Source organism: Miniopterus schreibersii, assembly GCF_964146895.1.
Source record: "Miniopterus schreibersii genome assembly, chromosome: 12".
NCBI classification, from domain to species: Eukaryota; Metazoa; Chordata; class Mammalia; order Chiroptera; family Miniopteridae; genus Miniopterus; species Miniopterus schreibersii.
This window is the reverse complement of record NC_138112.1, coordinates 38,872,463-38,889,712: the sequence shown is the minus strand read 5'-3', so window position 1 is coordinate 38,889,712 and position 17,250 is coordinate 38,872,463. Positions and strand designations below refer to the sequence as shown.

The 17,250-nt window shown below is 49.0% G+C and overlaps 2 protein-coding genes across 3 annotated transcripts; one reads left to right on the top strand and one right to left on the bottom strand.

The window, feature by feature from the left end:
* Positions 1 to 1,823: 1,823 nt before the first annotated feature.
* TIMM10B (translocase of inner mitochondrial membrane 10B) lies at positions 1,824 to 10,018 on the bottom strand. 2 transcript variants are annotated; one of them, XR_014000004.1, is made up of 4 exons: positions 9,925 to 10,013; positions 9,625 to 9,720; positions 9,119 to 9,437; positions 1,824 to 3,630 (listed from the first exon to the last, which is right to left on the bottom strand). XR_014000004.1 is itself a non-coding variant. In XM_081153825.1 (3 exons), exons 1-3 carry the CDS (start codon positions 9,952 to 9,954, stop codon positions 9,261 to 9,263), a joined length of 303 nt encoding a protein of 100 aa, XP_081009951.1. In that variant the 5' UTR covers positions 9,955 to 10,018; the 3' UTR covers positions 8,531 to 9,260. The 2 variants fall into 2 exon arrangements, 1 of the variants encoding a protein (XP_081009951.1); XM_081153825.1 differs by lacking the exon at positions 1,824 to 3,630 and having other exon boundaries at positions 8,531 to 9,437; positions 9,925 to 10,018.
* A 140-nt stretch (positions 10,019 to 10,158) lies between these two features.
* On the top strand, positions 10,159 to 14,960 carry ARFIP2 (ARF interacting protein 2). The gene is made up of 8 exons (XM_081153095.1): positions 10,159 to 10,258; positions 11,025 to 11,165; positions 11,422 to 11,518; positions 12,238 to 12,356; positions 12,534 to 12,755; positions 13,300 to 13,457; positions 13,600 to 13,774; positions 14,198 to 14,960. Exons 2-8 carry the CDS (start codon positions 11,067 to 11,069, stop codon positions 14,351 to 14,353), a joined length of 1,026 nt encoding a protein of 341 aa, XP_081009221.1. The 5' UTR covers positions 10,159 to 10,258; positions 11,025 to 11,066; the 3' UTR covers positions 14,354 to 14,960.
* The last annotated feature ends 2,290 nt before the right edge of the window (positions 14,961 to 17,250 follow it).

Sequence of the window (17,250 nt, the reverse complement as noted above, 5' to 3'; positions counted from 1 at the left end):
GCCCCGGGGACACGCACGGGCCCCGCGCGGCTGCGGGGAGCGGGAGCAGCAATCCCGGGGCTTCGTGGGCAGCGGGATCCTTGCGCCTGTGTCCATTCACTGAGCGGCTGAGACAGTGCCCGGCACCACCCCGACCTACCTCTGAGACCACCCCGCCCCCCGTCCCCCCATATGCACCTGCCCCACCTACCCCCCCCCCCCCAATAAGACAAAATTCTTCAGCACAAGCAGCTCAAATTGGGGAGTGGGGGTGGGGCTGAATGATTGAAACAAAAATAGAAATTCAGCATATGCCAGTCCCACCTGGGCTCTGAAACCTAGATTTGCATATCCAGCTGCTGATTTGGATATCTGATGAGTGTCTCAAACTTAAAAACGTAAAGTGTCTACAACCAGACTCCTAACTGCCCTCACCCCGCCCCAAAGAAACCGCTTCCTTCACTGTCTTCCCCCTCTCAGTAAACGGCAACTGTATTTTTCCAGTTGCTCAGATTAAAACCTTGGAGTCACCTTTTTTGTTTGTTACCCCTCACCCAAGAATACTGTTTCCATTGGTTTTTAGAGAGTGGAAGGGAGAGAGGGAGGGAGGGGGAGAGACTGAGAGAAACATCCACGTGAAAGAGACACACGGATTGGTTGCCTCCCACAGGTACCCCAACTGGGCTGGGATCGAACCTGAAACCCAGGTATGTGTCTCCTTGACTGGGAATTGAACCCAAGACCCTTTGGTGCCTGAGCCAATGCTCTAACCACTGAACCACACTGTCCAGGGATGGAGTCACCTTTGCCTTCTCTCTCTCCCTCCCTTCCCCTGCCATCCCCAAATCCCATGTCTTATCCTTCAGCAAATTCCATTGGCTATAGCTTCAAAATATATCCATAATCCAACTGCTTCTCATCACTTCAAGTGCTACAACCTTGGTCTAAGCCGATATCACCAGTCGCCTGATTATTCCACAGCTTTCTAACTGATCTCTCTGCTTCTAACCTTCACCCTACAATTTGCTCTGCAGATCCTGTCACTCCTCTGCACAAAACTCACAAATGCCTTATCATCCTTCAGGCAAAAGCTGAAGTTCTATGAAGGTCTACCAACTGCTATCTGTCCTACTCTCTCTCCCCATTCACTCAACTCCTGTGCCTGGATCACACCAAGCATGCTCCCACTTCAGAGCCTACATACCTCTGTGGCTGTGTAACAAACTACCACAAACTAAGCAGCTTAAAAACAACACTCATTTACTATCTCACAGTTCTGTAGATTGATGTCCAGCATAGCTTGGCTGGGTTCTCTGCTCAGGGTATCATAACCCTGAAATTAAGGAATTGGCTGGACTGAGTTCTTGTCTGGAGGCTCTGGGAGAAAACTGTCTTCCTGTTGTTGACAGGATTCAATTCCTTGTGGTTGTAGGACTGAAGTCCCCTATTTCTTCCTGGCTATTAGCCAGGAGCTACTCTCAAGTCCTAGAGGACATAGCCTTCCTTCGTACATGGTCCCTCCATTTCTAAGTCAGCAATGGTTCTTCAAACCCTTCTCATGCTTCAAATCTTTCTGATGTCCTCTTCTGCATCCAGCCAGAGAAAACTTCCTGCTCTTAAAAAGTTCATGTGATTAGGCCACACCCACCAGATAATCTCCCTTTCTTCCAGTGAAGTATGCCAGATGATATAACCTAATTACAGAAGTAAAATCTATCATATTCACAGTCCTAGGAATTATCCAGGGTATATACACAGGGGGTGGGAAATCTTGGGGACCACCTTATAATTCTTCCCATCACACATGTACTGTAAGAACAAAAAGACCCCCAAAATACAATGACTTAAGCACGATAGAAGTTTATTTGTTTCTCTCACATAACTGTCCAAGTATAATCACTCTAAGACTAATAGGTCAGCCTTTTAGTTATTCTGCCTTTTCCAAGGAACTGGTCCTGGTCTTTAAGGTCTAAGAGAGTTTACCACCATGTTTGCTAGGTAAGATGGGTGAAAAGAGAAAGGAGAAAGCATACCCTTACTTCTAGTAAGATGGGTCAGAAGAGAAAGGAGAAAGCATATCCTTACTTCTAAGGGCACAATCTGGCAATGCACACATCACTCAATCACATAAGCACACCTAGCTTCAGGAAAGCTGTAAAAACTAATCTTTATTCTCAGTGGCCATGTGCCTGGATAAAAATCAGGATTCTATTAGTAAATAAAGAAGGGGATGCCCAGCAGGGCATGGCTCAGCAGTTGAGCGTTGACCTAGGACCCAGGCGATTGGGGTTTGATTCTGGGTCAGGGCACATGCCCGGGTTGCGGGCTCGATGCCCAGTTGGGGGCGTGCAGGAGGCAGCCGATCAATGACTCTCATCATTGACGTTTCTCTCTCTCTCTCTCCCTCTTCTTTCCTCTCTCTGAAATCAATAAAGATATATTTTTAAAAAAGAAAGAAGAAAGAAAGAAAGAAAGAAAGAAGGAAGGAAGGAAGGAAGGAAGGAAGGAAGGAAGGAAGGAAGGAAGGAAGGAAGGAAGGAAAGAAAGAAAGAAAGAAAGAAAGAAAGAAAGAAAGAAAGAAAGAAAGAAAGAAAGAAGAAAGAAAGAAAGGAAAGAAAGAGAAAGAAAGAGAAAGAAAGAGAAAGGGACAATGGATTCTAGGGACAACTAGAGGCTTAAACCACAAACACTCTTCATCCAGATGTACCCAAGGCTTACTCCCTCCTTTCAAGTCTCTGCCCAGAGACCGTATTAGTGAGTTCTTCTCTGACCACCCAATATAAAATAGCAACTCTCCCCACCTTCCTTATCCTTCTTACCCTGCATTATTTTTTCTCCATAGCACTTATTACTATCGCATATAAATATTTAATTGTTTATTGTCTGTTTCCCCTGACTAGAAACATAAGCTCCATGGTGGCAGATTCTGATTTCTCTATGCTCTCTCCCCAGCCCCTGTGTGAGGCACCATGAGTAGGTGATCAGAAAATACTTGTGCAACAACTGCATAAATGTCTAGCAGTCTTCATAAGTGAGAAAGGACAGATTTGAGTCAGACTGCTGGGATTGTACACCTGGCTCCACCACTTACTAGTCATGGGATATTTTACCTGTTTCATTTTTTTTTTGTAAAATGAAGGTGATAATAACAGTAGATACTACTATTACCTTGTAGGGTTGTGAGACTAAATGAGTTAATGTATGTAAAATGCTCAGAATAGAGCCTGCTGGATAATAGGCACTTGATGTGACTGGTGTGTTAGTGATGTGCTTGTGTTGTAGTTCACAGCACTCTGCAGAGTGCTGTTGACAGAATGGTGAACAAGCCACAGAGGGCCAGTGGCGGCATAAACAGGGCCCGGGCAGCCCTTTCCAAAAAGGCCAAAGAAGAGTGACAGAGTCACAGAGTCACAGAGCCACAGAGCCACAGCAGGCCTTCATGTTTAAGGCCTTCAAACCATGGTTTTCCAGACACACGAGGACAGAGGGGAATTCTGTTTGGTTACCTGTACTGAGCCCTCAACACTGCCTAAAAATATAATTGTTTCTTTTGTCAGGTCACTCTTCCATTCTGTGCAAAGACAATTTCAAACCGCCTGCACACTCTCATCTTCCATTTTCTTCTACTTTACTCTCTGATAACTTCACCTCCTATTAAAAAACAAAACAAAAACCAGATGCTGTATCAATCGGGGTTCTCCAGAGAAACAGAACTAATAGGATACAGGGATACATACTGCAGCCTAGTCAAGTTGACACATAAAACTAACCATCACACACACTATTTAAAAGGGACTCTTTCAATCTCCCAAAACCATATCAAAAACGACTTAGATCTGCTTTCACCCATTCCTCCTTCCTTCTTGTTACCAATAAGGGATGCTCCTTCCCTCTCTAAAGCCAAGCTCTAGACCTTTGCTCTGTAACTATTCTCTCTTGCCTTCATTTAACTAACAAATATTTACTGAGCATCAACTGTGTTGGATGCTATTTTGGGTGGTTATATCAGTGTACAAAATGATAACTGACAAAAATTGAATTATGGAGCTTACATTCTAGTGAAGAAGACAAATAATAAATAATAAACAGAATGCATAAACTATTATGTGATAGTGCTATGGAAAAAAAGAGAGCAGAGGTTAAGTACAGATTCACTTCTGTCTCTTTTAATAAGAAGTCTTCCTGCTCGACCAGCCGTGGTTCAGCCCTTGAGCATCGACCTATGATCCAGGAGATCATGCTTTGTATTCCCACTCAGAGCACATGCCTGGGTTGCTGCTTGATCCCTGGTGAGGGGCCTGCAGGAAGCAGCCAATCAACGACTCTCTCATCATTGATGTTTCTATCCCTCTCTCTCCCTCTCCCTTCCTCTCTCTGAAATCTATAAAGACATGTTAAAAAAAAAAAAAAAAAAAAAAAAAGAAGTCTTTCTTTTGTTATATGAATAGTAGATTGAGCTGGGAGGAGACTGAAAGATGTTCAGTCAACAAATATTTATCAAGCATTTATTATGCCGGGCACTGTGATAAGAATGCAATGGTGAGCAATACAAACATGGACTCTGACCTCATGAGCAACTGTTAGAAGTGCTACATGCCAAAAACATGAGGACTTATGGGAGATGCAGCCTGGAAAGAGTTCTTTGAGGAAAGAGTATTTGAAGTAAGTACTCAAGAATGAGTAGTTCATCATAATCCACATCCGAACTGAAATGACTACAGAGTTTTACTCTAGCGATGCAGAACAGTTTGCTTATCCATTCATTCAAGTTGTTTCTAATATTTTACCATTATGGATAGAATCAATAAACATCTTTGAGAGAAAAAAAAAAGTAGTTCAGTAGGTACAGGGAAAGCATCACAAGCCAGAAAACAGCAGGTACAAAGGCCTTGAGATGGAAGTGCATGGCAGGTTAGAGGAATCCAAAGGTTAGTGTGGTTAGAGCACAGAGAGGGACAGAGGGACAGAAGGAGAGAGGAGGTATGGTTCAGTCCAATTCAACAAACAATATTGACAATCCAGTGTTTGAGTCACTGATAAGATACAGCTGAGGCAGGCAGGAGCTGGATCATGCAGGGCCTTGTCTTATGTCAAATGTCAGTTTTTATCCTAAGAATGGGAAACTATTATGAAGTTCTAAGCATCAGTTTGTTTTCTCATCTATAAATGGAGAGCAGATCGGAGAGGTACAAAAGTGGATATGCGGAGAAGCAGCAATTGCAATAACCCTGGTGGGAGATTGTGAAGATGGAGAGAAGCAGATAGGATCAGGGGACATTCAGAAATGTAAACTGAGGACTAGGCAATGAGCGCAGGGATGAGTGAGGTTTCTAGCTTCTGTAACTGGATAAGTTCTTTCCTCCAGGCACAGGAGGAAAGTTCATGAGGAAACATGTTGAGTCGGGGATGTTTTTGAGACACCTAAGTGGAGAGGTCAATCAAGTGGCTCATAGGAGAGACCTGGGGGTCATCAGTAACCAAAGCTCAGAGTGGGGGTGAAGTAATCCTAGAAAAAGTAGACTGAGAAAGAACAGGATCTAGAGAAACTTTTAAAGTCTGGAGATGGGTATGCCTGTAAAAGAGGCTAAGAAGCTGCGAAGTATGCGGGTGGAATCGCAGATGCCAGTGAACACCACGGACGCTGAGAAACGTCAACACTACCAGATGCTACTGCAAAGTGAAGGAAGCTGAGGACTGGGAAATAACCACTGGGCTTAGGAATACGAAGGCTGCTTGTGAGCCAGAGTGACCTCAGTAAGAACTATTTCAACAAAACAAAAGCCGTAGAAGTCAAAACAAGCTGGGAGGAATGGGATGGAGAGGGCCAAAGTATCCACCTGTTTTCAGTGCAAAGTGGAAAAAACAGGACGGTAGCTGGAGGGGAAATGTGGTAGAGTGGTTTGTCTTTTGAAAAGGGGAGACTTTAGCGTGTTTAGACACTGATGAGAATTTAGTAAAGGGGGAAAAGGATTCTCAAAGAAAGGACTACAATTCAGGGCACAGGAATAGGCATTGGCCCTAAGAGGAATGCTGGCCCTGTTTAGACAGGATAGAGGAGAAAGATGCCAATGTAGGCAGGTGATCAGATGTTGTGAGAGTTCTCAACTGACAGCTTCTACTTTTGTCTTTGAGTAAAGTAAGTATCTGCAGAAAGTGAAGAGAATGATGGGGGGGGGGCTAATAAGAGGCTAAAGAATATTGGTTTGGAATACTCACTGCAGCAAGCAGGAGAGATGATTGGAAAAACCCAGTGGGATTGTAGGGGCTCAGACTCCATGTGAAGTTGGTAACTGTGGATTCCTAGTGATATAAATCTGCCTTATAGTGATTTCCTTGGGTGGCCTTTCGCTGTCCAAGTGCAGACACAGACAAATGTTTCATTTTACCTAAGCATAGAAGGGATGAGAGGTAAAGAATGGAGTCTATTCCAAGAGAATCACTAGAACTTCAGCTGGATAGGAATCTAAAGAGAAGGTAGAAGCAATGGCCTGACTGCTCCAGTGAAATCAAAGAATGATAGTAGAGTAATAGTGCAATAAAGCATAAGGAGTGGTCAGTGAATTAGGTGCAAGCAATAGTGTTTTGAAGATAGAGCAGCTGGGTGAAGACAATGGCCAGGATAGAACTGTGAGAATGGGTGCCTGAGAGAGGCGAAATCACCGTGTCAAAGAACTGAGAGACCAAAATATTGAATGAAGTGTCCCCGTAAACATAAAAGTATGAGTGGCTAGGAAGACCAAGGGTCAGCTACCTAGAGGAAAGTAGGAGGGGCAGTTCCTAAGGACAAATAATGAGAGGGTGGTATACTTGAATAGCCTCAAAGGAATCAGACTTTGCAAAGGAGTGGGCCGTTATGTTCTGAAGTCAGAATGAAAGGAATACTAGCCCTCTCTCCAGCATCTGTGGTAACAGGATCAGGTTCTGTCGATATTTATTCTCATTGTTCTTGAAACATCACATGTGCTCAATTATGCCAATGGCAAGACCTGAGGGAGACTCCAGTGGTGAAGGAAGATGGATGGTAGGAATGAAGTTGTTCCAAGTATTGAGAGAAAAGAACCAGGACAGAAGAGATTGGAAATTTAAGAAAGGGACTAACTGATGGATCAGACTGAGGGACACTTGTTTTTCCATGTCTAGGGAGAGGTTTGGTGCAGATGAGTTAAGCAAATAGCTCTGGAAGTTCAAAGAACTTCTATGTTTCTAGCCCTTCTCTAGTAATTATTATGTGACACAGAAACACAGATAGTCCACAATCATCTGGAAGTTTAATTACATGGACATTTGTTGCAGGGGCACCCACAAATGTTGATGTGGAGAAATCCTTCCAACAGTAGTGCAACATCCCAGGTCCCCATTTCCCTGTCTCTGGAAATTGGGAATTCACAAGCTATTTTACCTGCATTTATACTTTCCAAGGAAAGAATTTTATTGGGTAGACACTTGGTAAGGAAGTTCCTGATCAGCAACTTTTACGTTCTAATAAACCTTTTTATTTAAGATTTGTTCAAGAGATAGCAGCTAAAAAGGCAAAAAGCTAATTGGAGACACTTTTCTCAACAGGTAACTGTGTGTAAGATGTGCTTCTAGTACATTCTGGATTCTTGCTTCCTCATCTGTTAAGTGGGGGATAATATCTCTTACTTGTAGTTTTGTCATAAAGATGAACTAAGGTAAAGCATGACATATACCAACATCAGAACCTATACAAAGTAAGGGCTCAATAGATACTATTTTGAGAGGTAGCCTGGTATTGTAAAAAGAACATGGATTTTAAAGTCAGATCTGTATTTTAATACAGGGTCTACTATTAGAGAATTTCAATCTCCTGATCTGTACAAAGAAAACTTTGTGCTTTATGGGTGGTTGTAAGAAGTTATTTTTATTATTGTGGAAACAATGTCTTAAGAGCTTCCATTTCCTCTTTAAAAAATGAAACATGGTCACCTGATGGGGAACAGTTGAGAGTGAGGTGAGGGATTAAGGAGAGCAGTGAAGGTGTAAATAACTGCCATGGTGATTAAGGACAGCAAATAGATCAGGAAACCACAAAGGGTTGCTTGTTGGTAATGAGGGTTTGGCTGAGGTTGGAAACCTTACATACTTAGTGGCATTCATTATACAGCTGTGGTTTTCTCTAGCAGTTTGAATGGAGGAACAGAAAAGATTAAACAGCTGGAATGATACAAAAGGACACAAGAGCGGCAAGAAAATGTGATGGAGTGATAGGACATTCACACTGCTGAATATAGAAGTAAATTCCCCAATGGGGAGGCAATAAAAATGGATAGGTTGGAATTCGAAATCACAGCGGGAACAACATGGGTAGAGGGTGGAAGAGCTGGAATTAGGAGGTTATAAATAAGCAGTGAGACATGAAGGTAACATTAAAGAGGTCCTGAAGACTTCGCTTTATCCCCTTTTCCACAATAACCACCATGTACTTCTCCCTTGAGTTTCTTTTTCTCAAATTTGACCATACTGCGGAACATGGTCCCCCAAGTTTTCCCCTTTCTGATAGCCCCTGAAGACAAGCACAAAGACCTTCTTTGCTTAAATGTTTTATTGCTCATTCAGGAAGACAGAAAATAGTAAGAAAGGAACAACCTGGGGATATGGTTAGTTTCAGAATGAATACCCAGAACTTACAGGTTTCATCTGTTCTGGAGCTACTGACTTGTAAAAAGGTAGTACCTAAACACCCTGTGATTTCTTGATATGTTGTCGTTAGATACCTCCTCCTTTCCCTAAATCTAGCAGAATTCCTTTTTGTAAGACACAGTAAAAAAAAAAAAAAAAAAGTTATGAATGAATGCATACCCAGCTCACAAGTGAGCCATTGAAGTCAGACAGATTTAAGTTAATGACAGCTAGACAGAGCTCCCATTTTCTCTGTCATCTGGCCAGGAACCACCTTCCTGTTGCCATTACCAATCTCAAAATTGTACCCACAGACCTTGCTTTAACCAGGTGCTTGGGAGTGAATGCTGACTTTTTCTTCTACACATAGAAGGCAATTTCTCTGCTGCAAGGGTTGAAGCCAGCAGACATGCACTGACAGAACAAAGGATGGTGCTAATGAAACGGGCAAAGCTTCCCTGCCCAGAACATAAACCAAACAGAATAAAAGCGGGCTTACTAGTTCCAGGAAAAGGAGCCACAGTACCCAGCTCTCAGGCAACTCCTCGCTCTCTATATACAGGCTGCACCCAGCCCAAGGTGCACTGGCTCCTTCCACGTGAGGGTCCATCCAGTGCCTCCCTCCCTGGGGTGGGGGATGGCTAGCTGCCTGCAGGCGAGTTTCCGGGCTGTTCGGCCGCAACACCGGGCCTGGCTGAGGCAGCCTCGTAGTCTGCGATGCGGCGCTGTACCAGGGCAGGCATGAGCTGCACATACGCGGCCATGAGGCGGTGGTTGGAGTGGATCAGCTTCCCGGCACAGCTGTGCAGACAGGCCTCCTGGAGGAAAGACAGGGTGGAAGTAGAGGCCAGAGGTGTCCTGTCAGGTCTGTCTCCTTCCTTCCCGTCCCAGCCTAGGGGCGAGGGTCACAGAAAGACCTCGGCCACGGGCTGATGGGGGGTCGGGGCAGGACGAAAACAGTCTACGGTTAACTCGCAGGACGAAGCTCCCTACTCGGTTCCCCACCTCCTCGGCATCCAGAGCTCGGTGGTGCAGGCTGGGCACGCAGCGCTGGAAGCAGAGTTCCGTCATCCGATTGTAGACCAACAGGAAGTCCCGCAACTGGGAGAGGAGGGGACCGAGAACTCAGCGAAAAGGGAGCCCACACCGCCATTCAAGGCCGCGCCACCCCCAAGTTTCCCAGGACCGCGCACCGCTGCCCAGTGTCCCCAGCCCTTGGATCCCTGGCTCTTCGGGGTCCCCGCCTTGCGGACGGGGATGCAAGTTCAATGTAAGGCACTGAGGTCGCTTTCAGCTACTACTCACGTTTCTCAGCTGCTGCTGCTGCTGCTCCATCCCGCCCCAAGCGCACGCCCGGCCGCCCGCCCTCACTTCCGTTACGGCCTCTCAGTCACGCCCCGGAAGTAATCTCTCCAGGATCCCAGGGACTGAAAGGTTGGATCAAGGATCGCCCCGCCCCCAGCTTTAAAGTCACTTCCGCCCTTACTATCTGCGACGTGGCCGGCTTCTTCTGCCCGGGAGGGGACGTCACTTCCGCCGAATCCCTGACCTGCTGCTAGGATCGCGACGGGCACTGGAGCCCGAGGTCCCCGCGCGGCCCGGGCCTGGCGCCCTGAGGGGAAGAGCGGCCCAGCCCGAGGTGAGAGGGGCATACCTGGTCGACGGGAAGTTGAACGCATGAACCTGTCCTGAGGGCAAGATACCTCTGAGCCCAGGGAAGGATGAGAACACACCTGATGCCCAGGTGTATGGGGTGGGGGGGCAGGGAAACACACCTGGGGAGGCATAACTGACTTTGGAAGGGATCAGCTATGTCCTGGAGAAAAGAAGCTTTTCCCAGAGGCCAAGAACATACACCAACGGATTCAACTAAGGCCTGGTGGGGAGGGCCCCGAGGAAGAGGTGCATGGGGTGGAGAAGGAGGAGATGGCTTGAAGGAAACGGGAAGAGATACTAAAGGAGTGTGAAAGGCCAAGCCGTGGACGGCATACCTGAGCCCTGGAAAGGGATTCATCTCCTGATGGGGAGAAACACTTGCATGGGGATAAGCGCCGACGGAATACAGACTTTATCTGTTTTGTTCACTGCTGTATTTCCATGGCCTCATATAGTGCATGGCACATAGTAGGTACTCACTGCCTATTGAATGATTGAATGCATGAATGATCATGGAGTCCTGGTGGGGTTAGAGGGTCATGAGAAGACACCTGAGGCCTGGGTGTGCATGTGTAAAACTGTGCACCTTGGAGGGGAGAGATACATATGCGACCTGAGGAAAGGAGTGGTAGCCAAACCAGAAGACTCAAGCCCTGGGACAACCTCTAAAACCTCAGAAGTGGTAGAGGAGACTTTTCTCTTATAGACTCCTGGCCAATTTCCAGAACTGTCTGTGTTGGGCTTTGCAGGGCGCTGGGGCAGAGACATTGATTCCAGTCCCTTCCCTAGCCATGACGGACGGGATCCTAGGGAAGGCGGCCACAATGGAGATCCCCATCCATGGGAATGGCGAAGCTGGGCAGCTTCCTGAGGATGATGGGCTGGAGCAGGTGCTTCTGTTTGATTTTTCTCCTTATTGTTTCAAGTTATGGATCCCAACTCATAATCCGCAGGCTTTCACTCTGTTCTAGTCACCCTCCCTAACTTATCTAACTCCCTTCAATCTTTTTACAAATCTTCATTCTGATTCTGTGCAGACTTCCCTTGTGTGCTCTCTCTATGATGCTTCAATCCAAGCTTGTTCTCACCCCCAAAATGCTTCAGCTGCCCCTATGTTCCTGAAGCCTCCTCTTCTCTGGCCTATAGGACCTCCAGCAGGTGATGGTGTCAGGACCCAACCTCAATGAAACCAGCGTTGTGTCTGGTGGCTATGGGGGCTCTGGTGATGGACTCATCCCCACAGGTATGAATGATCAGAACAGGACAGGAAGCTTGAGTGGAGAGGGGGAGAGGAATGGTTCTTGGGAGCATAGGATATGGCTAAGAAAGATTGAATTATCTCTAGAGATCTTGGAAACTTCTACTGGTATGAGCCCTATGGACTCTCCTCACCCCAAGGCCAGTTCCCAGGGTTGTCCAGCTGCGCCCATTTGCTACTTCCCCTGAGATGTACCCTTTCTCTGCTGCCACCACCTAAGTCAACTTCTGTTCCACAGAAGTTCCCCCTGCTCTGGAGCTTGATGCTGATTTGGAACTTTATGAGACTTTTCAGAGTTTTACTCTAGACTCTAAAGTTTAGAGGAATAAACTGCCCTGAATGTCACACAGACTAGGATACCACATAGGAATGTCAACCAGATTTCCTCTTACCATCCTTGACCTCCCACCCCACACTCAGCATATTTCCTTCTTTTTCCTCTGCCCCTATACACTAGTAGCACCCTTCTCCTTCCCCCTCCAATCCCCACCACCACGTCAGAAGGAGTCCAGATATTCATTAGGATTTGGGTCTCAGGGCACAAGATATGAGTTCCTCCTAGTGAGTAGGAGAATCTAATTGTCTCTAGCTTCTGCTTCTTTAGGAAAGTCATTTTCAGGTGCTGGGAGGGAAGTATGGGTGGAGCCACAGAGGTGTCTGGTTGTATCTGAGAAAGGCTGGTGTCAGAGAACTTGGTCCTTTAGGGTCTGGCCGCCATCCATCTCACAGTGCCACTCCTGCTGGCCCCGGAGATGAGGTGGCTCGGGGCATCGCTGGAGAGAAGTTTGACATCGTCAAGAAATGGGGCATCAACACTTATAAGGTGGGATTCAAGCACCTCTCCCTTCCCCCAAACTCCTCCTGGGTAGCTTTTCTCCTCCTCCTAGATCCTAATATTCCATCTATGGCTGAGACTAGGAGCCTGGGTGTGCTGGGGTAGATACCTGTTGTGGGGGCAGAGTGCTGGGGTCTCTGACCTGTTCCCCCACTTCCTGATCAGTGTACAAAGCAGCTGTTATCAGAGCGATTTGGCCGAGGCTCTCGGACTGTGGACCTGGAGCTAGAGCTGCAGATTGAGTTGCTGCGTGAGACGAAGCGCAAGTATGAGAGTGTCCTGCAGCTGGGCCGGTCACTGACAGCCCACCTCTACAGCCTGCTGCAGACCCAGCATGCACTAGGTGACGCCTTTGCTGACCTCAGCCAGAAGTCCCCAGAGCTTCAGGTGCCTTGGCCAGGCCAAAGAGGGTGGGGGGACTGGGCCCAGGCCCTCCCAGGCAGTCACCCCTCAGCCTCCCTCCCTCCCTCCCTCCTGCAGCCCAGAGGGAGAACCCCTACAGGGTGGGCCCAGCTCTGCCCCCAGCAGCACTCACCTGTGGAGGCAGCCTAAGGGTTTGTACAGAGGTCCAGAAGTTGGAGGGGCTGGGGGAGGTGGCACACTAGGTGCCTCACAAGTAACCCTTCTCTGCATTGGTGAGAATGCCTTTGGTGCTCAGCCTAATCCGAGCCCCTCCCTTGCCTGCTGCACTAGCTTTCTCTGTTCTAGTCCTGTGAACTTGTCTGAGAACCCCACCCCCACATTCCCACCCCAGGCATCCCCAGGGTGGCCCCACTAACTTTCTGGCTAAGAGAGCCTTGCTGAAGGTAGTCCTTGGTTGTTTCAGTTTTGATGCCTGCTTCCTCCATGGGGAAGAGGGTAATGAAGGGCCCTACAGCCCCAGTCAGGTGAGGATTCTTTCTTAAGGCCTGCCCCTCCCTTCTGCCCTCAGGAGGAATTTGGCTACAATGCAGAGACACAGAAGCTGCTGTGCAAGAATGGAGAGACACTACTAGGGGCTGTGAACTTCTTTGTCTCTAGCATCAACACATTGGTCACCAAGACCATGGAAGACACACTCATGACTGTCAAACAGTATGAAGCTGCCAGGTGTGGACATGGCAAGGCCTGGGGTTTGGGGAGTTGGCTGGTTTGGGTAGGAGTTTGAGATTAGGGGCATAAGAATTCAGGAAGGAAAGGAGAGTGTGAAGGACAAAGGGGTGGAAATGAGCCTGTATCATCCCCTCCCCAGGCTGGAATATGATGCCTACCGAACAGACTTAGAGGAGCTGAGCCTAGGCCCCCGGGATGCAGGGACGCGTGGTCGACTTGAGAGTGCCCAGGCCACTTTCCAGGCCCATCGGGACAAATATGAGAAGCTGCGGGGAGATGTGGCCATCAAGCTCAAGTTCCTGGAAGAAAACAAGGTGCCAACCCCACCCCTTTGACCACAGCCCACCTTCCCATCTGTAACACTGACTCTTCCCCTAGACCCTCCCCATCATTGGATGGGGAAATGCAGCCTAACTAAGGAGTGGGATCTTCCCCTAGCCCCCTTAACCCCTGGACCTTTACAGGTCTCCCCCCTTCCAGTTCCTGGCCCTTTTCTGTTAAAGAATTGGCTGCTGGTCCCAGGATCATGAGCTGTGGTACCAAAACCCCAGGCGCAGCAAATCAAGTTAGATTTCTCCCATCAGCTTGACCCTTCTCCTTTGACACCCTTGGTGGAGTTCAGCCCCACCCCAAAAGCACCATCAGAGCAGAGTGCATGTGCCCCTGGTCTGGTGTCAGGCTCTGCCCCTCAAGAAGGGCACCTGAGTCCAGCCTCAGCTGACCCTCTGGACCCTCAGATCAAGGTGATGCACAAGCAACTGCTGCTCTTCCACAATGCTGTGTCTGCCTACTTTGCTGGGAACCAGAAACAACTGGAGCAGACCCTGCAGCAGTTCAACATCAAGCTGAGGCCTCCAGGAGCTGAGAAGCCCTCCTGGCTAGAGGAGCAGTGAGCCGCTCCCAGCCCAACCTGGCTATCATAAAGACACTGGGAGGGACAGTCCCAGGGTGGGGGAGATCGGACATGGGACATCCCTTGCCACCTGCCCTCTGATGTGGGCTCCTTTTCCCTGGCTGGGGCCTGACACCAGTTTTGCCCACATTGCTATGGGTAGGGATGGGGCCTATAGGCCCAGCAGCTGCTGCCCTGTCCCTTATCTTCCTGGCCACTGGGCTTCATTCCCAGATCTTTTCCTTCCACTCCACAGCCAAAGGCTATGATAAAACGACTCCCTGGCCAATGGAATCACTCAGGCTTATCCCCAGTTCCTGGGGTGTGCCCCCTGACCAATGGCAGAGCCTCAAAAGGCCCTGTCAGCCAATGGCAGCTCTTCTTGGGCTCCCCTGGGCCAATGATGTTGCCTCCAATACCCTTCGTCCCTCTGTGCGTGCCCATTGCAGAGAAGGGGACTGGGACCAAAGGGGTGGGAATAACGGGGAGCCCCATTTCTGGCCCTGCATCTAAATGGGCCTCCCCTCACCTACCCACCCAGTTTAATTGTGCTTAGAGCCCTGGAAGATTGGGACCTAGCACTAGGAATAAACCTTTCATAAAAGCAGGCCCAGTGAGGTCAATTTGTGGGGGACTCTAGGAGGGTGGGCTGGGTGGAGAAATGCTCAGTCTAACACACCAAAGTCCTATCAAGTCAGAAAAGCTGGGGCCAGACAACTGAAGTCACAGTTTTCAAGAACAGCCTGAGGACCTACTCTCCTCCCCCAGGCCCAGTTTGAACCAAAGCTTTATTTGTCTTTTAGGCCAGCACCAAGATAGCTAAGGATCTTAGCACAGGGCCCAAGGGAGTTGGGTCCACTGACCATCATGCATTCATTCGTACAGCAAATATTTACCGAGTGCTTTTACTTGCCTGGCACTGCACTAGCCCCTGGGGAAACATCAGTGAATAAAGCATGGTCCCTTCCCGCAGTGCTTATGGTCTAGTGAGGGATAGAGACTAGTAACCAGGCAACTACAATACAGTGCTAAGTACTAGGATACAGGGAGCTATGGGAGCACAGAGGAGGGGCATCAGCCCTAGACTGGGGTGGAGATGGGCATGTCAACTGGAAAGCTGAGACTTAAAGGGTGAACAGACAGCCAGAAAGAGTAGGGGAAAGGCATCCTAGGCTGAGAGGCCAATATGTGAAGGCCCCTAGTAGGAATCTGGAGGAACTGAGTTTGACTGCAATGAAACATGAGGGGGGAGTGGCTAGAGGAAGACTGCAGAGGTAAGGTAGTAAGAGATCATGGTAGGTCACTTCAGGCCGATTAAGGACTTTTGCCCTTTGGAGAAGAGGAGCCTTGAAACCTTTTCAGCAGGAGTTTGACGGCATAGAAGAAGCCTAGGGTTGAGGAAAGTAGTTCTTGTGAGGCTTAAAATAATATAATACAGACCCCAGTTCCCTCATAGTGGGTAGTCTAGTAGCTCTGATGCAGCCTCCAAAGCAAGCATGAATCCTGTTGGGCGTATCACAAGCATTGGAACGCCTGTGCTGAGTGTCTAAACTCCTGTGGATGAGAGGTTGAGGCAGTTTCCAGGGCCCCTGTTGAACCCAAATCTGAACCTTGTCTGAGGTAAGAAAGTTCCCCAGCAGCACTTTAATTTAGCCAGAGCCCAGATCCCATCACCTCTCCTCCTTGGCTGAGGAGAGCTCCAGCATGTTTCCACATTGTCCCCTACCTGTGTGGAGGGCTGGAGGAAGGGGACAACCCAGCCAGCAGATTCTCAGCAGTGGCCAGTTTTGCCCTTTGTCACAGATACTGCAGCTCCCAGGCAGGCTTCCTAAGGGCTTTGGTCAGCCTGCAGTCACCTGACTGGTGCTTGATTATTAGGGGAGGGATGGCCCACATACAGGACCCCACTTTATGAGCCACTGGGGAGTTTTGAACATGAAGGGTACTGATGAATCTCCGAGTGACTGGAGGCAGAACCTAGGCGCAGAACTCGAACGCTGGTTACACCACTTTCTGGCTGAGTGATTAGGGACAACGTCTGGGGAGCCAGGCCCTCAGTTTCTTCCGTTGTAAAACATGGCTAATAAAAGAAGCTACCTATTAACATTGTGAGTATTAAAAGAGATAATATATATAAAGTGGCTCGTTATGTGTCTGGCACAATGTAAGCACTCAATCCCTGTTAATTGTTATTATAATTTTTATTCTTTTCCACGGGGGCCGCTTTCCCACCATGTGATAATTCTGAGAATTGCTCTGGTCCTTGGAGTCGCTGCCTGGTCTGAACCACAGGGTCCCCGCCAGGATGCTCCTGAGGGAGAGCAAGGCAACTAGAGCCGAATCGAGGGCCCCACCTTGCAGAGCCCTGGGCACTGCCCTCCCTCCTTGGGCCCAGAGATCCATGCCGAGGCACAGACGGTTCCTGTCTCCCACGATCCACGGAGACCACACTAGCAAATTCCGTAGGAGCCCCCAGAAAGCCGAGAAGGGCACCTCCGGGAGGCAGCCGGACCGGCCCCCGGAGTCCGAAGTCCCTGCTGTCCCCTTGCCGTTTCTGGACAGAGCCTCCTCGCGGCCTCTGAGACGCACCGCGCCGCCCTGCCCTGGAGCCCTTGGGAGCCGGGGGCAGCTGGCGGGACCAGGGATCCGGGATTCGGGATCCGGGAGGCGGCTCCCGGCTTCTCCGGCCGGCTGGACCGGGCAGTTTTTGCCGGAGGCTCAGGGGCGGGGGAGCGGGGCGGGGCCTGCGCGGCGGCGGGCGGGGCGGGGGTGGGTCCCCAGTCCCGGCACCGCCCCCTCCCGGGCTGGTCCGCAGCCCCGCCCCGGCCCCTCCCTCCGGCCTGTGCGGCGGGTCCGGCGGCGGCGCCGGCGCGAGGACCGGCGGAGGCGAGGGACGTG